General features: G+C 63.4%; 1 protein-coding gene across 1 annotated transcript; it reads left to right on the top strand.

Annotated features, from left to right (window-relative positions):
• Window positions 1-1,514: 1,514 nt before the first annotated feature.
• Window positions 1,515-19,657, top strand: PMEL (premelanosome protein). Its single transcript, XM_054649032.2, has 12 exons — window positions 1,515-1,674; window positions 5,746-5,874; window positions 7,301-7,447; window positions 9,691-9,816; window positions 11,108-11,269; window positions 12,291-12,683; window positions 13,762-14,148; window positions 14,251-14,574; window positions 14,675-14,762; window positions 16,006-16,211; window positions 18,618-18,705; window positions 19,404-19,657. Exons 1-12 carry the CDS (start codon window positions 1,611-1,613, stop codon window positions 19,561-19,563), a joined length of 2,274 nt encoding a protein of 757 aa, XP_054505007.2. The 5' UTR covers window positions 1,515-1,610; the 3' UTR covers window positions 19,564-19,657.
• Window positions 19,658-20,497: the final 840 nt, after the last annotated feature.

Genomic DNA, 20,497 nt, shown 5'->3' with positions numbered 1-20,497 from the left:
CCATTGGGGTCCCTTTGTGTCACCCCCCAGGATTGGGGTCCCCCAGTGCCATTGGGGTCCCCCCGTGTCACACATCGGGATTGGGGTCCCCCTGTGCCATTGGGGTCCCTTTGTGTCACCCCCCAGGATTGGGGTCCCCCCTGTGCCATTGGGGTCCCCCTGTGCCATTGGGGTCCCCCCGTGTCACACACCGGGATTGGGGTCCCCCTGTGCCATTGGGGTCCCTTTGTGTCACCCCCCAGGATCGGGGTCCCCACCCCCCTCCCGATTCCCCCCACTGGGGCCCCCCCACTCTCCCTAAACTCGGGGACCCCCTTGAGTGCCCCCCCCCACCATGTGCAGAATTGGGGGGACCCCCCCTCCCTTTTTCCTCCTCCCCCATAGCTCTGTCACCCCCCCCCCCCCGACCCCCCAAAATCCCAAATAACCCAAAAAAAACCAAAATCAAAAAATCCCAAATCTCTGTCCCTGGGGTCTCCAGGATGGTGGGGCCGCCCCCCAAAACCCCAAACCCCAAAACCCCCTCGGCGAGCTGGGAGGGGGGGGGTGTCCTTATGTCCCCCCAAACCCCAAAACGCTCCCAATGTCCCCCAAACCCCGAAACCGGTCCCAATGTCCCCCCAAAACGCTCCCAATGTCCCCCCAAACACCCAAAAGGGTCCCAATGTCCCCCTAAACCCCCAAACGCTCCCAATGTCCCCCCAAACACCCAAAAGGGTCCCAATGTCCCCCCAAACGCTCCCAATGTCCCCCCAAACCCCCAAAATGCTCCCAATGTCCCCCCAAACACCCAAAAGGGTCCCAATGTCCCCCCAAAACCCCAAACCGGTCCCAATGTCCCCCCAAAATGCTCCCAATGTCCCCCCAAACCCCCAAAACGCTCCCAATGTCTCCCCAAAATGCTCCCAGTGTCCCCCCCAAACCCCCAAAAACGCTCCCAATGTCCCCCTAAACCCCCAAAACGCTCCCAATGTCCCCCTAAACCCCAAAAGGGTCCCAATGTCCCCCCAAACGCTCCCAATGTCCCCCGAAACCCCAGACCGGTCCCAATGTCCCCCCCAAACGCTCCCAATGTCCCCCGAAACCCCCAAAAGGATCCCAATGTCCCCCCAAAATGCTCCCAATGTCACCCCCAAACTCCCAAACCGGTCCCAATGTCCCCCAAACCCCCAAAACCTTCCCAATGTCCCCCCTAAACCCCAAACCGGTCCCAATTCCCCCCAAAACGCTCCCAATGTCCCCCCAAACGCTCCCAATGTCCCCCCGAAACCCCCAAAACGCTCCCAATGTCCCCCGAAACCCCCAAAATGGTCCCAATGTCCCCCTAAACCCCAAAAGGGTCCCAATGTCCCCCCAAACGCTCCCAATGTCCCCCCCAAACCCCCCTGACTCTTTTGGGGGGGTCCCCGTGTCCCCCCCTCCCCCGCGCCGTGTGACCGCGGCTGGCCCCACGTGGGTCGGGGGTGGGTCGGGGTTATGCAAATGAGCGCCCCCCTTTTTGGGGGGGGCGGGGTTATGCAAATGAGCGCCCCCTTTTTGTGTCGCCGCCGCCGTCCCCGGCGCCTCTGCCCCGGCCGAGCCGAGCGAGGAGCGAGAGACGAGCGGGGACCATGAGGGGGCTCGGGGCCATCGCGGTTTTGGGGGCGCTCCTGCTCCTGGCTGAGGCTCAGCGGAGTGAGTGGGGATTTGGGGGGGCGGGGGGGCTCCCCGAGCTTCATCCCGTGGGGTTTTGGGGTGCAGAGCGCCCCCCGAAAGGGAAATCCTTCATAGAGCTGGGGTGTACCCCGATAATTCCCCTTTGGGGTGGTTTTGGGGGGTCCCCAGGTGTGGTTTTGGGTTGGGGTTGGAGGCATAAATGGGGGTTTTTTGGGGTTTTTTGGGGTGCGGAGCACATCCAGAGTCTCATCCTGTGGGGTTTTGGGGTGCAGAGCCCCCGCTTAAAGGGAAATCCTTCATAGAGTTGGGGTGTACCCCGATAATTCCCCTCTGGGGTGGTTTTGGGTTTGGGATAGAGGCATAAATGGGGTTTTTTGGGGGTTTTTTGGGGGTTTCTTTGGGGTGTGGGGCGCGTCCAGAGTCTCATCCTGTGGTGGTTTTGGGGTGCAGAGCCCCCCCTTAAAGGGAAATCCTTCATAGAGCTGGGGTGTACCCCGATAATTCCCCTTTGAGGTGGTTTTGGGGGTCCCCAGGTGTGGGTTTGGGTTGGGGTTGGAGGCATAAATGGGGTTTTTGGGGTTTTTGGGGGTTTTTTGAGGGTTTCTTTGGGGTGCGGGGCGCGTCCAGAGTCTCATCCTGTGGTGGTTTTGGGGTGCAGAGCCCCCCCTTAAAGGGAAATCCTTCATAGAGCTGGGGTGTACCCCGATAATTCCCCTCTGGGGTGGTTTTGGGGGGTCCCCAGGTGTGGGTTTGGGTTGGGGTTACAGGCATAAATGGGGTTTTTGGGGTTTTTTTGGGGTTTTTTTTCGGGGTGCGGGGCGCGTCCAGAGTCTCATCCCATGGGGTTTTGGGGTGCAGAGCCCCCCTCGAAAGGGAAATCCTTCATAGAGTTGGGGTGTACCCCGATAATTCCCCTTTGGGGTGGTTTTGGGTTTGGGATAGAGGCATAAATGGGTTTTTTGGGGGTTTTTTGGGTTTTTTTTGGGGTGCGGGGCGCGTCCAGAGCCTCATCCTGTGGTGGTTTTGGGGTGCAGAGCCCCCCTTAAAGGGAAATCCTAATGGGGGGACAGGGAGGACTTGGGGGGTCAGGGGAGAGGGGTGAGTGCCCGGAGAGTGGGGAACAGGGGGGACTCTGCAGCCCCCCGAAACTGGGGTGAATTCGCAGCCCCCCGAAACTGGGGGGAATCTGCAGCCCCCCGAAACTGGGAGGAATTTGCAGCCCCGAAACTGGGAGGAATTTGGGGCTCCCCGAAACTGGGGGGAATCTGCAGCCCCCCGACATTGGGATGAATTCGCTGCCCCCAAAACTGGGGGGAAGTTGCAGCCCCCATAACTGGGATGAATTTGCTGCCCCCCAAAACTGGGATGAATTCGCAGCCCCCGACATTGGGGTGAATTTGCAGCCCCCTGAAACTGGGAGGAATTTACAGCCCCCCGACATTGGGATGAATCTGCAGCCCCCGAAACTGGGGTGAATTTGCTGCCCCCCGAAACTGGGAGGAATTCGCAGCCCCCGACATTGGGGTGAATTTGCAGCCCCCCGAAACTGGGATGAATTTGCAGCCCCTCACACTTGGGGGAATTTGCAGCCCCCGACATTGGGATGAATTCGCAGCCCCCCAAAACTGGGAGGAATTTGCAGCCCCCCGAAACTGGGGGGAATCTGCAGCCCCCCGACATTGGGATGAATTTGCAGCCCCCCAAAACTGGGATGAATTTGCTGCCCCCGACATTGGGATGAATTTGCTGCCCTCATAACTGGGAGGAATTTGCAGCCCCCGAAACTGTGGGGAATTTGCAGCCCCCGACATTGGGGTGAATTTACAGCCCCTGAAACTGGGGGGAATTTACAGCCCCCCGAAATTGGGATGAATTTGCAGCCCCTCATACTTGGGGGAATTTGCAGCCCCCAAAACTGGGGTGAATTTACAGCCCCCCCGACATTGGGGTGAATTTGCAGCCCCCCGAAACTGGGATGAATTTGCAGCCCCCAAAACTGGGGTGAATTTACAGCCCCCGACATTGGGATGAATTTGCAGCCTCTCACACTTGGGGGAATTTGCAGCCCCCGACATTGGGATGAATTTGCGGCCCCCCAAAACTGGGGGGAATTTGGAGCCCCCGTAACTGGGGTGAATTTGCTGCCCCCCAAAACTGGGAGGAATTTGCGGCCCCTCACACTTGGGAGAATTTGCGGCCCCTCGACATTGGGAGGAATTTGCAGCCCCCGAAACTGGGAGGAATTTGCAGCCCCCCAAAACTGGGGGGAATTTGCAGCCCCCGACATTGGGATGAATTTGCTGCCCTCATAACTGGGGGGAATTTGCAGCCCCCGAAACTGGGAGGAATTTGGGGCTCCCCGAAATTGGGATAAATTTGCAGCCCCCCGAAACTGTGGAGAATTTGCAGCCCCCGAAAACTGGGGTGAATTTACAGCCCCCCGACATTGGGATGAATCTGCAGCCCCCCGAAACTGGGAGGAATTTGTGGCTTCCCGAAATTGGGATAAATTTGCAGCCCCCAAAACTGGGGTGAATTTGCTGCCCCCCGAAACTGGGATGAATTCGCCGCCCCCGACATTGGGGTGAATCTGCAGCCCCTCACACTTGGGGGAATTTGCAGCCCCCCAAAACTGGGATGAATTTGCAGCCCCTGAAACTGGGAGGAATTTGCAGCCCCCGACATTGGGAGGAATTTGCAGCCCCCGAAACTGGGGTGAATTTGCAGCCCCCCAAAACTGGGATGAATCTGCAGCCCCCCGACATTTGGGTGAATTTGCTGCCCCCCAAAACTGGGAGGAATTTACAGCCCCCCGACATTGGGATGAATTTGCTGCCCTCATAACTGGGATGAATTCGCAGCCCCCCGAAACTGGGGTGAATCTGCAGCCCCCGAAACTGGGAGGAATTTGCGGCCCCTCACACTTGGGGGACCCTGCAGCCCCCCGACCCCATGGTGGTCCCGTCTCTCCCGTCCCGTCCCGTCCCTCCCGTCCCGTCCCGTCCCTCCCGTCCCTCCCGTCCCGTCCCTCCGGCTCAGCTGAGCGTCACATGCAGCAGCTTTGGGCCCATGTGACGGCTTTGCCCGCGCGTGGCTTGGCCCGAGCCCCGTCACGAGGGCCCCGGGTCCCCCCCGGGTCCCCCCCGGGTCCCCCCAGGGTCGGAGGACGCCCCAGGGGTGGGGGTGGCAGAGGGGAGATGTGGGGGACACTTGGGGGACGCTGGGGACCTCAATGAGCCCCCAGAGTTGGGGACACGAGGGACTTGGGAGTGTCCTGGGAGTGGGGGACATTGGGGACATTGGGGACATGGGGGTGTCCTGGGAGTGGGGGACATTGGGGACATTGGGACCTCACTGACCACCGAGAGCTGGGGACATGGGGGGCCTGGGAGGGGGGAAATGGGGGACATTGGGGACATGGGGGATGTGGCAATGTCCTGGGAGTGGGGACAATGGGGACCTCACTGACCACTGAGAGTTGGGGACATTGGGGACACTGGGGACACTGGGGACATGGGAGTGTCCTGGGAGTGGGGGACATTGGGGACGTGTGGGACCCGACAGCCCCCCAAAAATAGGGGACACGGGGGGACATGACAACCCTTGAGAATGGGGGACACAGGGGACATGTGGGACCTCTGATCTCCCTGATAATGGGGACACGGGGGACACGACAAACCCCTGATAATGGGGACACAGGGGACGTGACAAATCCCTGATAATGGGGACACAGGGGACGTGACAAACCCCCAAAATGGGGGACATGGGGGACGTGACAAACCCCCGAAATGGGGACACAGGGGACATGACAAACCCCTGAAATGGGGGACATGGGGGACATGACAAAACCCTGAAATGGGGGACATGGGGGACGTGACAAACCCCTGAAATGGGGGACATGGGGGACGTGACAAACCCCCAAAATGGGGACACGGGGGACAGATGGGACCCTTCATGCCCCTGCGAATAGGGACACGACGTTCCCCAACAATGGGGGACACGGGGACTCCACAGCCCCCGAAAACGGGGGACACGGGCCCCGTGGTGCCGCTGTCCCTGATGCCGCTGTCGCTGTCGCTGTCCCCGCAGGAGCCCCCGGGCGGGGCCGGAGCCGCGGGCGGAGCCCGGCCTGGAGCGGGCGGCCGGGGCCGTTCGGTGCCTGGGACTCGGCGCTGTACCCGCCCTGGCAGCAGCGCGACAGCCGCGACTGCTGGAGAGGTGAGCGCCACCCCGAGGGGCCGGGTCACTGCCTGGGATGGCTCTGTCACCGCCCGGGATGGCTGTGTCACCGCCCTGGGCTGGCTCTGTCACTGCCCGGGCCGTGTCACCCCCGAGGGGCCGGGTCACTGCCTGGGATGGCTCTGTCACCCACCCGGGATGGCTCTGTCACCCCCAGGGGCCGGGTCACCGCCTGGGATGGCTCTGTCACCTCCTGGGATGGCTCTGTCACCCACCCGGGCCGTGTCACCCCCGAGGGGCCGGGTCACCTCCTGGCATGGCTCTGTCACCGCCCTGGGCTGGCTGTGTCACCCACCCGGGATGGCTCTGTCACCCACCCGGGATGGCTCTGTCACCCCCGAGGGGCCGGGTCACTGCCCTGGGCTGGCTCTGTCACACCCCTGGGCCGGCTCTGTCACCCACCCAGGCCATGTCACCCACCCCCAGGTTGGCTCTGTCACCCCCCCAGGCTGGCTCTGTCACCTCCCTGGGCTGGCTCTGTCACCCACCCAGACCGTGTCACCCACCTGGCCTGGCCGTGTCACCCACCCATGGTGACCGTGTCATCCCCCAGGCCTGGCCGTGTCACCAGGGAGGTCTGGCAGTGTCACCCATCTGGCCTGGCCGTGTCACCCACCCACGGTGACCGTGTCATCCCCCAGGCCTGGCTGTGTCACCAGGGAGGTCTGGCAGTGTCACCCACCTGGCCTGGCCGTGTCACCCACCCACAGTGACTGTGTCACCCCCCCGGGCTGGCTCTGTCACCCACCCGGGGTGGCCGTGTCACCAGGGGGGTTTGGCCGTGTCACCGACCCCTCCCCGTTGTTGTCCCCGCACAGGTGGCGATGTCACCTACCCGGGCTGGCTCTGCCACCCACCTGGAGTGGCTGTGTCACCCACCCAGGCCGTGTCACCCCCCTGGGCTGGCTCTGTCACCCACCCGGGGTGGCCCTGTCACCAGTGGGGTCTGGCCCTGTCACCAGTGGGGTCTGGCCGTGTCACTGGGGGGTCTGGCCATGTCACCAGTGGGGTCTGGCCCTGTCACCAGTGGGGTCTGGCCGTGTCACCAGTGGGGTCTGGCCCTGTCACTGGGGGGGTCTGGCCGTGTCACCGGGGGGGTCTGGCCGTGTCACCAGGGGGGTCTGGCTCTGTCACCAGGGGGGTCTGGCCCTGTCACCGGGGGGGTCTGGCCCTGTCACCAGTGGGGTCTGGCCGTGTCACCAGTGGGGTCTGGCTCTGTCACCGGGGGGTCTGGCCCTGTCACCAGTGGGGTCTGGCCCTGTCACTGGGGAGCTCTGGCCCTGTCACCAGTGGGGTCTGGCCGTGTCACCAGTGGGGTCTGGCCCTGTCACCAGTGGGGTCTGGCCCTGTCACTGGGGGGGTCTGGCCGTGTCACCGACCCCTCCGCGCTGCTGTCCCCGCACAGGTGGCGATGTCACCTTCGACATCAGCAACGACGCGCCGACGCTGGCGGGTGCCCAGGCCACGTTCTCCATCGCCCTGCGCCTGCCCGGCACCCAGCGGGCGCTGCCCGACGGCCGCGTGGTCTGGGGGCAGAACTGCACCGTCAACGGTCTGAGAGCCCCGAGACGCCCGGAACCACCCTGGAACTATCCTGAACTAACCTGAAACCATCCCAAAACAATCCAAAACCACCCTGGAACTACCCAGAACTAACCTGAAACCATCCCAAAACAATCCAAAACCAACCCAAAACCATCCTGGAACAACCCTGGAACTACCCAGAACTAACCTGAAACCCATCCTGAAACCATCCTGGAACAACCCAAAACTAACCCAAAACCACCCTGGAACTACCCAAAACCATCCTGAAACAACCCAGAACTAACCCAAAACCACCCTGGAACTACCCTGAACTAACCTGAAACCATCCCAAAACAATCCAAAACCAACCCGAAACCATCCTGGAACAACCCTGGAACTACCCAGAACTAACCTGAAACAACCCCAAACTAACCCAAAACCACCCTGCAACAACCCAAAACCAACCCAAAACCACCCTGGAACTACCCTGAACTAACCTGAAACAACCCTGAAACAACCCAAAACCACCCTGGAACTACCCAAAACCAACCCAAAACTAACCCCAAACCACCCTGGAACTACCCTGAACTAACCTGAAACCATCCCAAAACAACCCAGAACTAACCCAAAACCACCCTGGAACTACCCAAAACCAACCCAAAACCAACCCAAAACCAACCCAAAACCATCCTGAAACAACCCAGAACTAACCTGAAACCACCCTGGAACAACCCAAAACTAACCCAAAACCATCCTGGAACTACCCAGAACTAACCTGAAACCCATCCTGAAACCATCCTGGAACAACCCAAAACCAACCCAAAACTAACCCAAAACCATCCTGAAACAACCCAAAACCAACCCAAAACTAACCCAAAACCATCCTGAAACAACCCAAAACTAACCCAAAACCACCCTGGAACTACCCAGAACTAACCTGAAACAACCCAAAACCACCCTGGAACAACCCAAAACCATCCTGAAACAACCCAAAATTAACCCAAAACCACCCTGGAACTACCCTGAAACCACCCCAAACCCCTTCAATCTCCAAAACCACCCTGAAACCACCTCAAACCAACCCCCAAACCACCCTGAAACCACCCCAAAACCGCCCTGAAACTACCCCAAAACTACTCCAAAACCACCCCAAACCACACTAAAACCACCCTGAAACCACCCTGAAACTACCCCGAAACTACCCCAAAACAACCCCAAAACCCCTTAAATCTTCAAAACTACCCTGAAACCACCCCAAAACCACACCAAAACTAACCCAAAACCACCCTGAAACTACCCAAAACCCACCCTGAAACAACCCAAAACCACCCCAAACCAACCCCAAAACCATCCCAAACCACCCTGAAACCCCTTAAACCTCCCAAAACCACCCCAAAACAATCCCAGACCACCCCAAACTCCTCAAAACCACCCTAAAACCACCCTTAAACTACCCCAAAACCCCAGTGTCCCCTCAGTGTCCCTGCGGTGTCCCCTGAACCCTGGTGTCCCCATGGTGTCCCCTCACCCCATGGTGTCCCTGGTGTCCCCAATGTCCCCTGAGCCCCGGTGTCCCCATGTTATCCCCAATGTCCCCTCATCCCTGGTGTCCCCAATGTCCCCTTATCCCTGGTGTTCCCATGGTGTCCCTGGTGTCCCCATCGTGTCCCCTCACCCCATGTGTCCCTGGTGTCCCCAGTGTCCCTCTGATGTCCCTGTGGTGTCCTCGGTGTCCCCACAGGCACACAGGTGGCACAGGGGGACCCGGTGTCCCCCCGGTGTCCCCACGATGTCCCCAATGTCCCCTGACCCCAGTGTCCCCTGAGTCCTGCTGTCCCTGTGGTGTCCCTGCAGTGTCCCCAATGTCCCCTGACCCCTCATGTCCTCACAGTGTCCCCAATGTCCCCTGACCCCTGATGTCCCCGTGGTGTCCTCACAGTGTCCCCTATGTCCCCTGATGTCCCCGTGGTGTCCCCACTGTCCCCGCAGGCACGCAGGTGACCCAGGGGGACCCGGTGTCCCTCTGATGTCCCCGTGGTGTCCCCGCTGTCCCCACAGGCACGCAGGTGACCCAGGGGGACCCGGTGTCCCTCTGATGTCCCCGCGGTGTCCCCTATGTCCCCTGACCCCTGATGTCCTCACAGTGTCCCCTATGTCCCCTGACCCCTGACGTCCCCGTGGTGTCCCCGCTGTCCCCCGCAGGCACGCAGGTGACCCAGGGGGACCCGGTGTCCCTCTGATGTCCCCGTGGTGTCCCCGCTGTCCCCGCAGGCACGCAGGTGACCCAGGGGGACCCGGTGTTCCCGGAGCAGCCGGACGCCACCGGGACCTTCCCGGACGGGACCCCCCTGCCCCAGGGCCGGCGGGGAAAATTCGTCTACGTCTGGTGGACATGGGGTGAGTGAGGGTGGCACTGCTGGCCCCGGGGTGGCACCGCTGGCCCCGGGGTGGCACCGACCCTGCTGAGGTGGCACTGACCCCGCTGTGGTGGCACTGACCCCACTGTGATGGCACTGACCCCATTTTGGTGGCACCGACCCCGCTGTGGTGCCACTGTCCCCATTTTGGTGGCACTGAGCCCACTGCGGTGCCACCGATCCTTCTGTGGTGGCACTAGCCACGCTATGGTGGCACTGTCCCCATGGTGGTGGCACTGTCCCCATGGTGGCACTGTCCCCATTGTCCCCAGGGCAGTACTGGCAGGTCCTGGACGGACTCAGGGTGGGATGTCCCCATGGTGGCACTGTCCCTGCTATGGTGGCACTGTCCCCATGGTGGCACTGTCCCCATTGTCCCCAGGGCAGTACTGGCAGGTCCTGGACGGACTCAGGGTGGGATGTCCCCATGGTGGCACTGTCCCTGCTATGGTGGCACTGTCCCCATGGTGGTGGCACTGTCCCCATGTTGGCACTGTCCCCATGGTGGCACTGTCCCCACTGTGGTGGCACTGTCCCCATTGTCCCCACTGTCCCCAGGGCAGTACTGGCAGGTGCTGGACGGGCCGGTGTCACAGCTCACGGTGGCACTGTCCCCATTGTCCCCACTGTCCCCAGGGCGGTACTGGCAGGTGCTGGATGGACTCAGGGTGGGATGTCCCCATGGTGGCACTGTCCCCATGGTGGCACTGTTGTCCCCAGGGCGGTACTGGCAGGTGCTGGACGGGCCGGTGTCACAGCTCACGGTGGCACTGTCCCCATGGTGGTGGCACTGTCCCCATTGTCCCCACTGTCCCCAGGGCGGTACTGGCAGGTGTTGGACGGGCCGGTGTCACAGCTCACGGTGGCACTGTCCCCATGGTGGTGGCACTGTCCCCATTGTCCCCACTGTCCCCAGGGCGGTACTGGCAGGTGCTGGACGGGCCGGTGTCACAGCTCACGGTGGCACTGTCCCCATTGTCCCCACTGTCCCCAGGGCGGTACTGGCAGGTGCTGGACGGGCCGGTGTCACAGCTCACGGTGGCACTGTCCCCATGGTGGCACTGTCCCAATTGTCCCCATTGTCCCCACTGTCCCCAGGGCGGTACTGGCAGGTGCTGGACGGGCCGGTGTCACAGCTCACGGTGGCACTGTCCCCATTGTCCCCACTGTCCCCAGGGTGGTACTGGCAGGTGCTGGACGGGCCGGTGTCACAGCTCACGGTGGCACTGTCCCCATGGTGGCACTGTCCCCATTGTCCCCACTGTCCCCAGGGCGGTACTGGCAGGTGCTGGACGGGCCGGTGTCACAGCTCACGGTGGACACTCAGGGGGTGGCGCTGGGCTCCTACACCATGGAGGTCACCGTGTACCACGCCCGGGGCCGGCAGAAATTCGTCCCCATCGGCCACGGCAGCAGCCAGTTCAGTGTCACCGGTGGGTGACACCGGGGGGACACCGGGGGGCACAGGGTGGGGAATGGGGCTGGGGGTTTGGGGTGGGGGTGCTGGTGACACTGGGTGTGGGTGACACTGGGAGTGGGTGACACTGGGTGCAGGTGACATTGGCTGCGGGTGACATTGGGTGCGGGTGACACTGGGTGCCCGTGCTGCAAGTGACAGTGGATTTTGGGGGCTGTAGGTGACACCGAGTGCAGGTGACACCCGGCTTAGGTGACATTGTGTGCTGGCGCTGTGGGTGACACTGGGTTTTGGGGCTGTAGGTGACACTGGGTGCGGGTGACACTGGGTGCAGGTGACATGGGGTGCAGGTGGCACTGGGTGTGGGTCACACTGGGTGCAAGTGACAGAGAGTACAGGTGACACTGGCTATGGGTGACACTGTGCACAGGTGACTCTGGCTGTAGGTGACACTGGGCACAGGTGACACTGACTGTAGGTGACACTGGCTGCAGGTGACACCACACGCCACCATTCCCATCTCCCAGTCACTCCACTGCCCATCCCCACTCTGTCCCCATGCTGTCCCCACCCTCACCGTGTCCCCATGCTGTCCCCTCACACCCTCAGCATGTCCCTGCGCTGTCCCCGCGCTGTCCCCACCCTCACCGTGTCCCTACGCTGTCCCCACATTGTCCCCACGTTGTGTCCCCACCCTCACCGTGTCCCTGTGCTGTCCCCACGCTGTCCTCCCTCACACCCTCACCGTGTCCCCACGCTGTCCCCACCCTCACCGTGTCCCCACACTGTCCCCACACTGTCCCCAACTGTCCCCCCACCCTCACCGTGTCCCCGCGCTGTCCCCGCGCTGTCCCCACGCTGTCCCCACGCTGTCCCCACACTGTCCCCACCCTCACCGTGTCCCCACGCTGTCCCCACGCTGTCCCCACACTGTCCCCACCCTCACCGTGTCCCCACACTGTCCCCACCCTCACCGTGTCCCCGCGCTGTCCCCACACTGTCCCCACCCTCACGGCGTCCCCGCGCTGTCCCCGCAGACCAGGTCCCGCTGTCGGTGGCGGTGTCGCAGCTGCAGGACCCGGCGGCGGCGGCGGTGACCGGGGGCGGTCGCTTCGTGCGGAACCGCGCGGTGGCGTTCGCGGTGCGGCTGCACGACCCGAGCCGGTACCTGCGCCACGCCGACATCTCCTACTCGTGGGACTTCGGGGACCAGAGCGGGACCCTCATCTCGCGCAGCGCCACCGTCACCCACACCTATCGCGACAGCGGCACCTTCTCGGCCCGCCTGGTGCTCCAGGCCGCCATCCCGCTCAGCCCCTGCGGGCCCAGCACGGCCCCCGCCGCCGCCACCACCGGGGCGGGCACCGAGCCCGCGGCCACCACCGCCGCCACCGCCGGCGCGCAGAGCACGGTGCCGGCCGCCAGCACCGGTAAGGACAGCGGGAGCGGGGGTTCGGTGTCACCGCGGGCTGCGGGACGGGCTGGTGCTGGCACAGCCCTGGTTGGTGGCGCCCTGGTGGCACCCCAGCCCCTCAGAGCCACCACAACCCTTAATGTGTGTCCCCAATGTCCCCGGACACCATAGTGAGTGTCCCCAATGTCCCCTCATCCCCTCAGAGCCACCACAACCCTTAATGTGTGTCCCCAATGTCCCCTCACCCCCCCAGAGCCACCACAATCCATAATGTGTGTCCCAAATGTCCCCCCACACCAGACTGAGTGTCCCCAATGTCCCCTCACCCCCCCAGAGCCACCACAGTCCATAGTGAGTGTCCCCAATGTCCCCTCATCCCCTCAGAGCCACCACAGTCCATAGTGAGTGTCCCCAATGTCCACTCACCCCCCAGAGCCACCACAGTCCATAGTGAGTGTCCCAAATGTCCCCTCACACCAGACTGAGTGTCCCCAATGTCCCCCCAGCCCCTCAGAGCCACCACAACCCTTAATGTGTGTCCCCAATGTCCCCTCATCCCCTCAGAGCCACCACAATCCATAATGTGTGTCCCCAATGTCCCCTCACCCCCCCAGAGCCACCACAATCCATAATGTGTGTCCCAAATGTCCCCCCACACCAGACTGAGTGTCCCCAATGTCCCCCCAACCCCTCAGAGCCACCACAGTCCATACTGAGTGTCCCCAATGTCCCCTCACCCCACACTGAGTGTCCCCAATGTCCCCCCACACCAGACTGAGTGTCCCCAATGTCCCCTCATCCCCTCAGAGCCACCCCAATCCATAGTGAGTGTCCCAAATGTCCCCTCACCCCAAACTGAGTGTCCTCAATGTCCCTCCACACCTCAGAGCCACCCCACCCCATAATTTGTGTCCTCAATGTCCCTTCCCCACCCCACAGAGCCCCCAGACCCCCCCAGCCCACCTTGTGTCCCCCCAATGTCACCTGAGGGGACACGGAGCATCCTGGACAATGGAGCTGGGGGGGTCCCGGGGGTGACCCCAGCCCGGAATCGGGGGGTCCCGGGGGTGACCCCAGCCCCGCTCTCCCCACAGCCCCCGCAGCCTCTGGGGAGCCGGCGGAGCCCACGGGGGGCTCGGCAGTGGAGCCCTCGGACCCGGCTGTCACCGACCCTTCTGTCCCCGTTGTCACCGACCCTTCTGTCCCCGTTGTCACCGACCCTTCTGTCCCCGTTGTCACCAATCCCGCTGTCCCCGTTGTCACCGATCCCTCTGTCCCCGCTGTCACCGGTCCCGCTGTCCCCGCTGTCACCGGTCCCGCCGCCACCGCGCCCTCTGCGGTCGCTGTCACCGAGCTCTCGGTCCCCTCCGCCGCCGCCGGCACCGCGCCCGTCGCCTCCTCCGTGTCCCCCTCTGTCGCCAGCGCGGCCGGGGCCACCTCTGTCCCCTCTGTCGCCTCGGTGGAAGCGACAGCGGCTGCAGGTGGGTGCTGGCCCGGCCCGGGGCTGGGGACACATCGGGGATGTCCCCGAGGGCTCTGCTGTCCCCTTGTCCCCGCCCAGCGTTTCCCGTGTGTCCCTGCAGGTGCGGCGACAGACGGAGGCGCGAGTGACGTCACAGCTGCTGCGGCCACAGCTGGAGCGGCCACAGCTGGAGCGGCCACAGCTGGATCCGCCCTCGCTGCCACCGCTGCGGCCACACTCGCTGCCACCGCTGATGCCACCATAGAAGCCACCGTGGGAGCCACCGCTGTGTCCCTGGCCGCCGCCACAGCTGGCGCCACATCTGGAGCCACATCTGGCACCACAGCCCAGCCCCTGGCCCTGGTGAAGCGCCAGGCGCCGCTCGGGGACGTGCCCTGTGTCCTGTACCGCTACGGCACCTTCGCCACCCAGCTGGACATCGTCCGTGAGTCGGGGGTCCCGGGGGGATCTGGGGGTCCCAGGGGGGTCCCCGAGGGTCCAACCGGGGCTTCCCCCCTCGCTGAGCCCCCCTGGCCCCTCCCCAGAGGGCATCGAGAGCGTGGCCATCGTGCAGGTGGTGCCCGAGGGTGGCGGCGGCAGCAGCGTGGAGCTGACGGTGACGTGCGAGGGAGGGTGAGCAGGGACAAGGGAGGGGACGGCGCCCACAAACCCTCAAAGTGATCCCAAATCGCCCCCAAAAAATGCCACCCAAAGCGCCAAAAAACCGGGCCTGAAAATGACCCAAAAACTGCCCCCAAACCCCCGAAAAAGTTCCCATAAATGACCCCAAATCCCCCCAGAAACGACCCTAGAACCCCTCAAAACAGCTCCAGATCCCAAAAATTATCCCTAATGCCCCCAAAACGGCCCCCAAACCACCCGGAATCCTCAAAACCGACCCCCAAAACCCGCCCCAAACCCGTAAAAACGGCCCCAAATCCCCCCAAAACTGCCCCCAACCCCCCAAAACTGTCCCAAATCCCCGCCAAATCCTCAAAAACGATCCCAAATCCCCCCCCAAAGCCCCCAAACCGGTCCCAAAAATGGCCCCAGATCCCCTTAGATGGGCCCTAAACCCCCCAAAAACGGCCCCAAAACGGCCCAAAACTGGCCCCAAATCCCCCCAAAACTGCCCCCAACCCCCAAAACTGTCCCAAATCCCCGCCAAATCCTCAAAAACGATCCCAAATCCCCCCCAAAGCCCCAAAACCGGTCCCAAAAATGGCCCCAAATCCCCCTATACGGCCCCAAAACCCCCCAAAAACGGCCCCAAAACGGCCCAAAACCGGCCCCAAAACGGCCCCAAATCTCCCCAAAACTGCCTCCAACCCCCCAAAACTGTCCCAAATCCCCCCCAAGGCCCCAAAAACGATCCCAAATCCCCCCCCAAAGCCCCAAAACCGGTCCCAAAAATGGCCCCAGATCCCCCTAAACGGCCCCAAAACTGGCCCAAAAACGGCCCCAAAACGGCCCAAAACCGGCCCCAAAACGGCCCCAAATCCCCCCAAAACTGCCCCCAACCCCCAAAACTGTCCCAAATCCCCGCCAAATCCTCAAAAACGATCCCAAATCCCCCCCCAAAGCCCCCAAACCGGTCCCAAAAATGGCCCCAGATCCCCTTAGATGGCCCCTAAACCCCCCAAAAACTGCCCCAAAACGGCCCAAAACCGGCCCCAAATCCCCCCAAAACTGCCCCCAACCCCCAAAACTGTCCCAAATCCTCAAAAACGATCCCAAATCCCCCCCAAAGCCCCAAAACCGGTCCCAAAACTGGCCCCAAATCCCCCTAAATGGCCCCAAAACCCCCCAAAAACTGCCCCAAAACGGCCCCAAAACGGCCCCAAACGCCCCCAAACCGACGGCGGCGCGGCCGCAGGGTGCCCTCGGAGGTGTGCACGGTGGTGGCGGACGCCGAGTGTCGCACGGCGGAGGCGGAGTCGTGCTCGGCGGTGTCGCCGTCGCCGCCCGGCTGCGAGCTCGTGCTGCGCCAGGACTTCAACCGCAGCGGCCTCTTCTGCCTCAACGTGTCCCTGGCCAACGGCAACGGGCTGGCCGTGGCCACCACCCGCGTGGCCGTGGGAGGTGCGACACGGGGACAGGGCCGGGGGGTGTCCCCAGGGTCCCCTGGGTGGGGGCCGGGCGGTTCCTGTTCTGAGGACGTGGCAGGGACAGGGGGAAAAGGGTCCCCAAGGTCCCCTGGGCGGTTCCTGTTCCAAGGAAGTGGCAGGGACAGGGGCTGGGATGTCCCCAAGGTCCCCTGGGTGGTTCCGGCTCTGGGGAGTGACAGGGACACAGGGACAGGGTCCTGGGATGTCCACGGGTGTCCCTTGGGTGGGGCTGGGAGGTTCCTGGTCCTGCAGGTGACAGGGACAGGGTCCTGGGATGTCCCCAAGGTCCCCTGGGTGGTTCCTGTTCCGAGGAAGTGGCAGGGACACGGGGACAGGGGCTGGGATGTCCCCAAGGTCCCCTGAGTGGGGCTGGGTGGTTCCTGTTCCGAGGAGGTGACAGGGACATGGGGACAAGGTCCTGGGATGTCCACGGGTGTCCCTTGGGTGGGGCTGGGATGTTCCTGGTCCCGGAGGTGACAGGGACACGGGGGACAGGGGCAGGGGGATGTTCCCAGGGTCCCCTGGGTGGTTCCTGTTCCGAGGAAGTGGCAGGGACATGGGGACAGGGTCCTGGGATGTCCGCAATGTCCCCTCAGTGGGGCTGGGAGGTTCCTGTTCCAAGGAAGTGACAGGGACACAGGGTTAGGGTCCTGGGATGTCCCCAATATCCTCTGGGTGGTTCTGGCTCTGGGAAGTGACAGGGACATGGGGACAGGGGCTGGGATGTCTACGGGTGTCCCTTGGGTGGTTCCAGCTCTGGGGAATGACAGGGACATGGGGACAGGGGCTGGGATGTCCACGGGTGTCCCTTGGGTGGGGCTGGGCAGTTCCTGCTCCAGGGAGGTGACAGGGACACGAGGACAGGGCTGGGGATGTCCCAGGGTCCCCTGGGTGAGGCCGGGTGGTTCCTGTTCTGAGGGAGTGGCAGGGACAGGGCCAGGGGATGTCCCCAATGTCCCCTGGGTGGTTCCGGCTCTGGGGAGTGACAGGGACATGGGGACAGGGTCCTGGGATGTCCCCAAGGTCCCCTGGGTGGGGCTGGGTGTCCCTGGCCCGGAGGGGTGGCAGGGATAGGGGGAAAAGGGTCCCTGAGGTCCCCTGGGTGGGGCTGGGCGGTTCCTGGTCCTGCAGGTGACAGGGACAGGGTCCTGGGATGTCCCCAGGGTCCCCTGGGTGGTTCCGGCTCTGGGGAGTGACAGGGACATGGGGACAGGGGCTGGGATGTCCCCAAGGTCCCCTGGGTGGGGCTGGGCGGTTCCTGTTCTGAGGAAATGGCAGGGACATGGGGACAAGGTCCTGGGATGTCCACGGGTGTCCCTTGGGTGGGGCTGGGATGTTCCTGGTCCCGGAGGTGACAGGGACACGGGGACAGGGCCAGGGGATGTCCCCAAGGTCCCCTGGGAGGGGCCGGGCGGTTCCTGTTCTGAGGAAGTGACAGGGACGGGGGAAAAGGGTCCCTGAGGTCCCCGGGGTGGTTCCGGCTCTGGGGAGTGGCAGGGACACGGGGACAGGGTCCTGGGATGTCCATGGGTGTCCCTTGGGTGGGGCTGGGTGTCCCTGGCCTGGAGGGGTGGCAGGGACATGGGGACAGAGGCAGGAGGATGTCCTCGATGTCCCCTGGGTGGGGCTGGGTGGTTCCTGCTCCGAGGAAGTGGCAGGGACACGGGGACAGGGGCTGGGATGTCCCCAATGTCCCCTGTGTGGGGCTGGGCGGTTCCTGGTCCTGGAGGTGACAGGGACACGGGGACAGGGGCTGGGATGTCCCCAAGGTCCTCTGGATGGGTCTGGCTCTGGGGAGTGACAGGGACATGGGGACAGGGTCCACGGGTGTCCCCTGGGTGGGGCTGGGGTGTCCCTGTCCCGGAGGAGGTGGCACTGGGTCTGGGGATGTCCCCAATGTCCCCTGGGTGGGGCCAGGTTGTCCATGTCCTGGAGAAGGTGACAGGGACAGGGGGACAGGGTCCCTGAAGTCCCCTGGGTGGGATTGAGCTGGCCCTGCCTTGTCAGAGGTGGCACAGGGGCAGGGGATGTCCCCAAGGTCCCCTGGGTGGGGCTGGGCTCTTCCTGCTCCGGGGAGGTGACAGGGACAGGGGGACAGGGTCCCCGAGGGTCCCCTGGGTGGCACTGGGCAGTTCTTGCACCGGGGAGTGACAGGGACGGGGTTCAGGGATGTCCCCCAAGGTCCTGGGGATGTCCCCAAGCACCCCTGGGTGGTTCCTGTTCCGAGGAAGTGGCAGGGACAAGGGGACAGGGTCCTGGGGGATGTCCCCAGTGTCCCCTAGGTGGGGCTGGGCTGTTCCTGGTCCCAGAGGTGACAGGGACAGGGGCAGGGGGCTGTCCCCAAGGTCCCCTGGTGGCACTGGGCTGTCCCTGTCCCCAGGAGCTGCCCCGGCCGGCGGTCACACCACGCTGTTCGTGGGACTCGTGCTGGTGGCGGCCGCCCTGGGCACGGCCGCGTACACCTACAGGTGAGGGGACAATGGGGACACTGGGGGGACACTGGGGACATTGGGGGACATCAGGGACACTGGGGACACTGGGGGGATTGGGGACACTGGGGACACTGGGGGGACACTGGGGAGATTGGGGGGACATCAGGGACACTGAGGACAATGGGGACACTGGGGGGATTGAGGACACTGGGGACACTGGGGGGATTGGGGACATTGGGGACACTGGGGGGGACATTGGGGACACTGGGGGGACACTGGGGACACTGGGGACATTGGGGGGATTGGGGACATTGGGGACACTGGGGGGACATTGGGGACACTGGGGGGACACTGGGGGGACACTGGGGACATTGGGGACGCTGGGGACATTGGGGGGACATCAGGGACACTGGGGACAATGGGGACACTGGGGGGATTGAGGACACTGGGACATTGGGGACACTGGGGGGACATCAGGGACACTGGGGACATTGGGGGAATAGGGACACTGGGGACACTGGGGACACTGGGGGGACACTGGGGACACTCCCTATGGGGTTGGTGACACTCTGGGGTTGGGGACACTCCCTACGGGGTTGGGGACACTTTTTATGGGGTTATTATGGGGTCGGGGACATCGGGGACACTCCCAATGGGGAGGAGGTGACACTGTGGGGTTGGGGACATCGGGGACACCCCTCGGCCAGGCGGTGACACCGCGTGTCCCCTCCCAGACGAGTCAAGTCCCCGTTGCTGTCCCCGGCGTCCCCTCCCGGCCGGTCCCGGGCGTGGCTGTCCCCAAATGTCCCCGCGGTTCGGCGGCTGCTGCAGCGCGCCCTGGGGGCGGCCCCGAGCGGCGAGAGCAGCCCCCTCCTCCAGGGCCGCTCGGTCTAGGGACCCCCGCCCCAAAAACGGCCCCACAAAACCCCCCCGCAGCTGGGGACAGGCGCGGTGGCCTCGGTGACACCGGGATTAAAGCTGCCAAGTGCCCCAGGCTCTGGCTCTGTGTGGTTTTGGGGGGTTCTGGGTGGATTTTGGGGGGTCTGGGTGGATTTTCGGGGGGATTTTGGGTGGTTTTGGGGAGGTCTGAGGGGATCCAGGGAGGTTTTGGAGGGGTCTTGGGTGGATTTTGGGGGGGTCTGGGTGGATTTTGGGGGGTTTCTGGGTGGATTTTGGGTGGTTTCTGGGTGGATTTTGGGGGGCCTGGATGGATTTTGGGGGGTTTCTGGGTGGATTTTCGGGGGGTTCTGGGTGGTTTTGGGGGGGTCTGAGGGGATCCGGGGGTGGTTGGGGGGATTTTGGGGGGGTTTTGGGAGGGTTTTGAGGCATCCTGTGGGTGTTTTGGGGCTTTTTGGGGGGCTCTGGGGGCGGCCCCGAGCGGCAAGAGCAGCCCCCTCCTCCAGGGCCGCTCGGTCTCGGGACCCCCGCCCCAAAAACGGCCCCACAAAACCCCCCCGCAGCTGGGGACAGGCGCGGTGGCCTTGGTGACACCGGGATTAAAGCTGCCAAGTGCCCCAGGCTCTGGCTCTGTGTGATTTTGGGGGGTTCTGGGGGGATTTTGGGTGATTTCGGGGGGATTTTGGGTGGTTTTGGGTATCTGGGGGTGTCCAGGAGGGGTTTTGGGGTGGTTTGAGGGGGTCTGGGTGGATTTTTGGGGTGGTTTATGGGGTTCTGAGGGAATCCAGGAGGGTTTGAGGGGATCTTGGGTGGATTGGGGGTGCCTGGGGGTGTCCTGGGAGGGTTTTGGGGGATTTTGAGGGGGTCCAGAGATGACCTGGGGGGGACTCGAGGGGGTTTTAGGGGGCTCTGAAGGGATCCAGGAGGGTCT

This window comes from Agelaius phoeniceus, chromosome 35 (assembly GCF_051311805.1).
Source record: "Agelaius phoeniceus isolate bAgePho1 chromosome 35, bAgePho1.hap1, whole genome shotgun sequence".
NCBI lineage: Eukaryota > Metazoa > Chordata > Aves > Passeriformes > Icteridae > Agelaius > Agelaius phoeniceus.
This window is presented reverse-complemented; position numbering and strand designations above follow the sequence as displayed.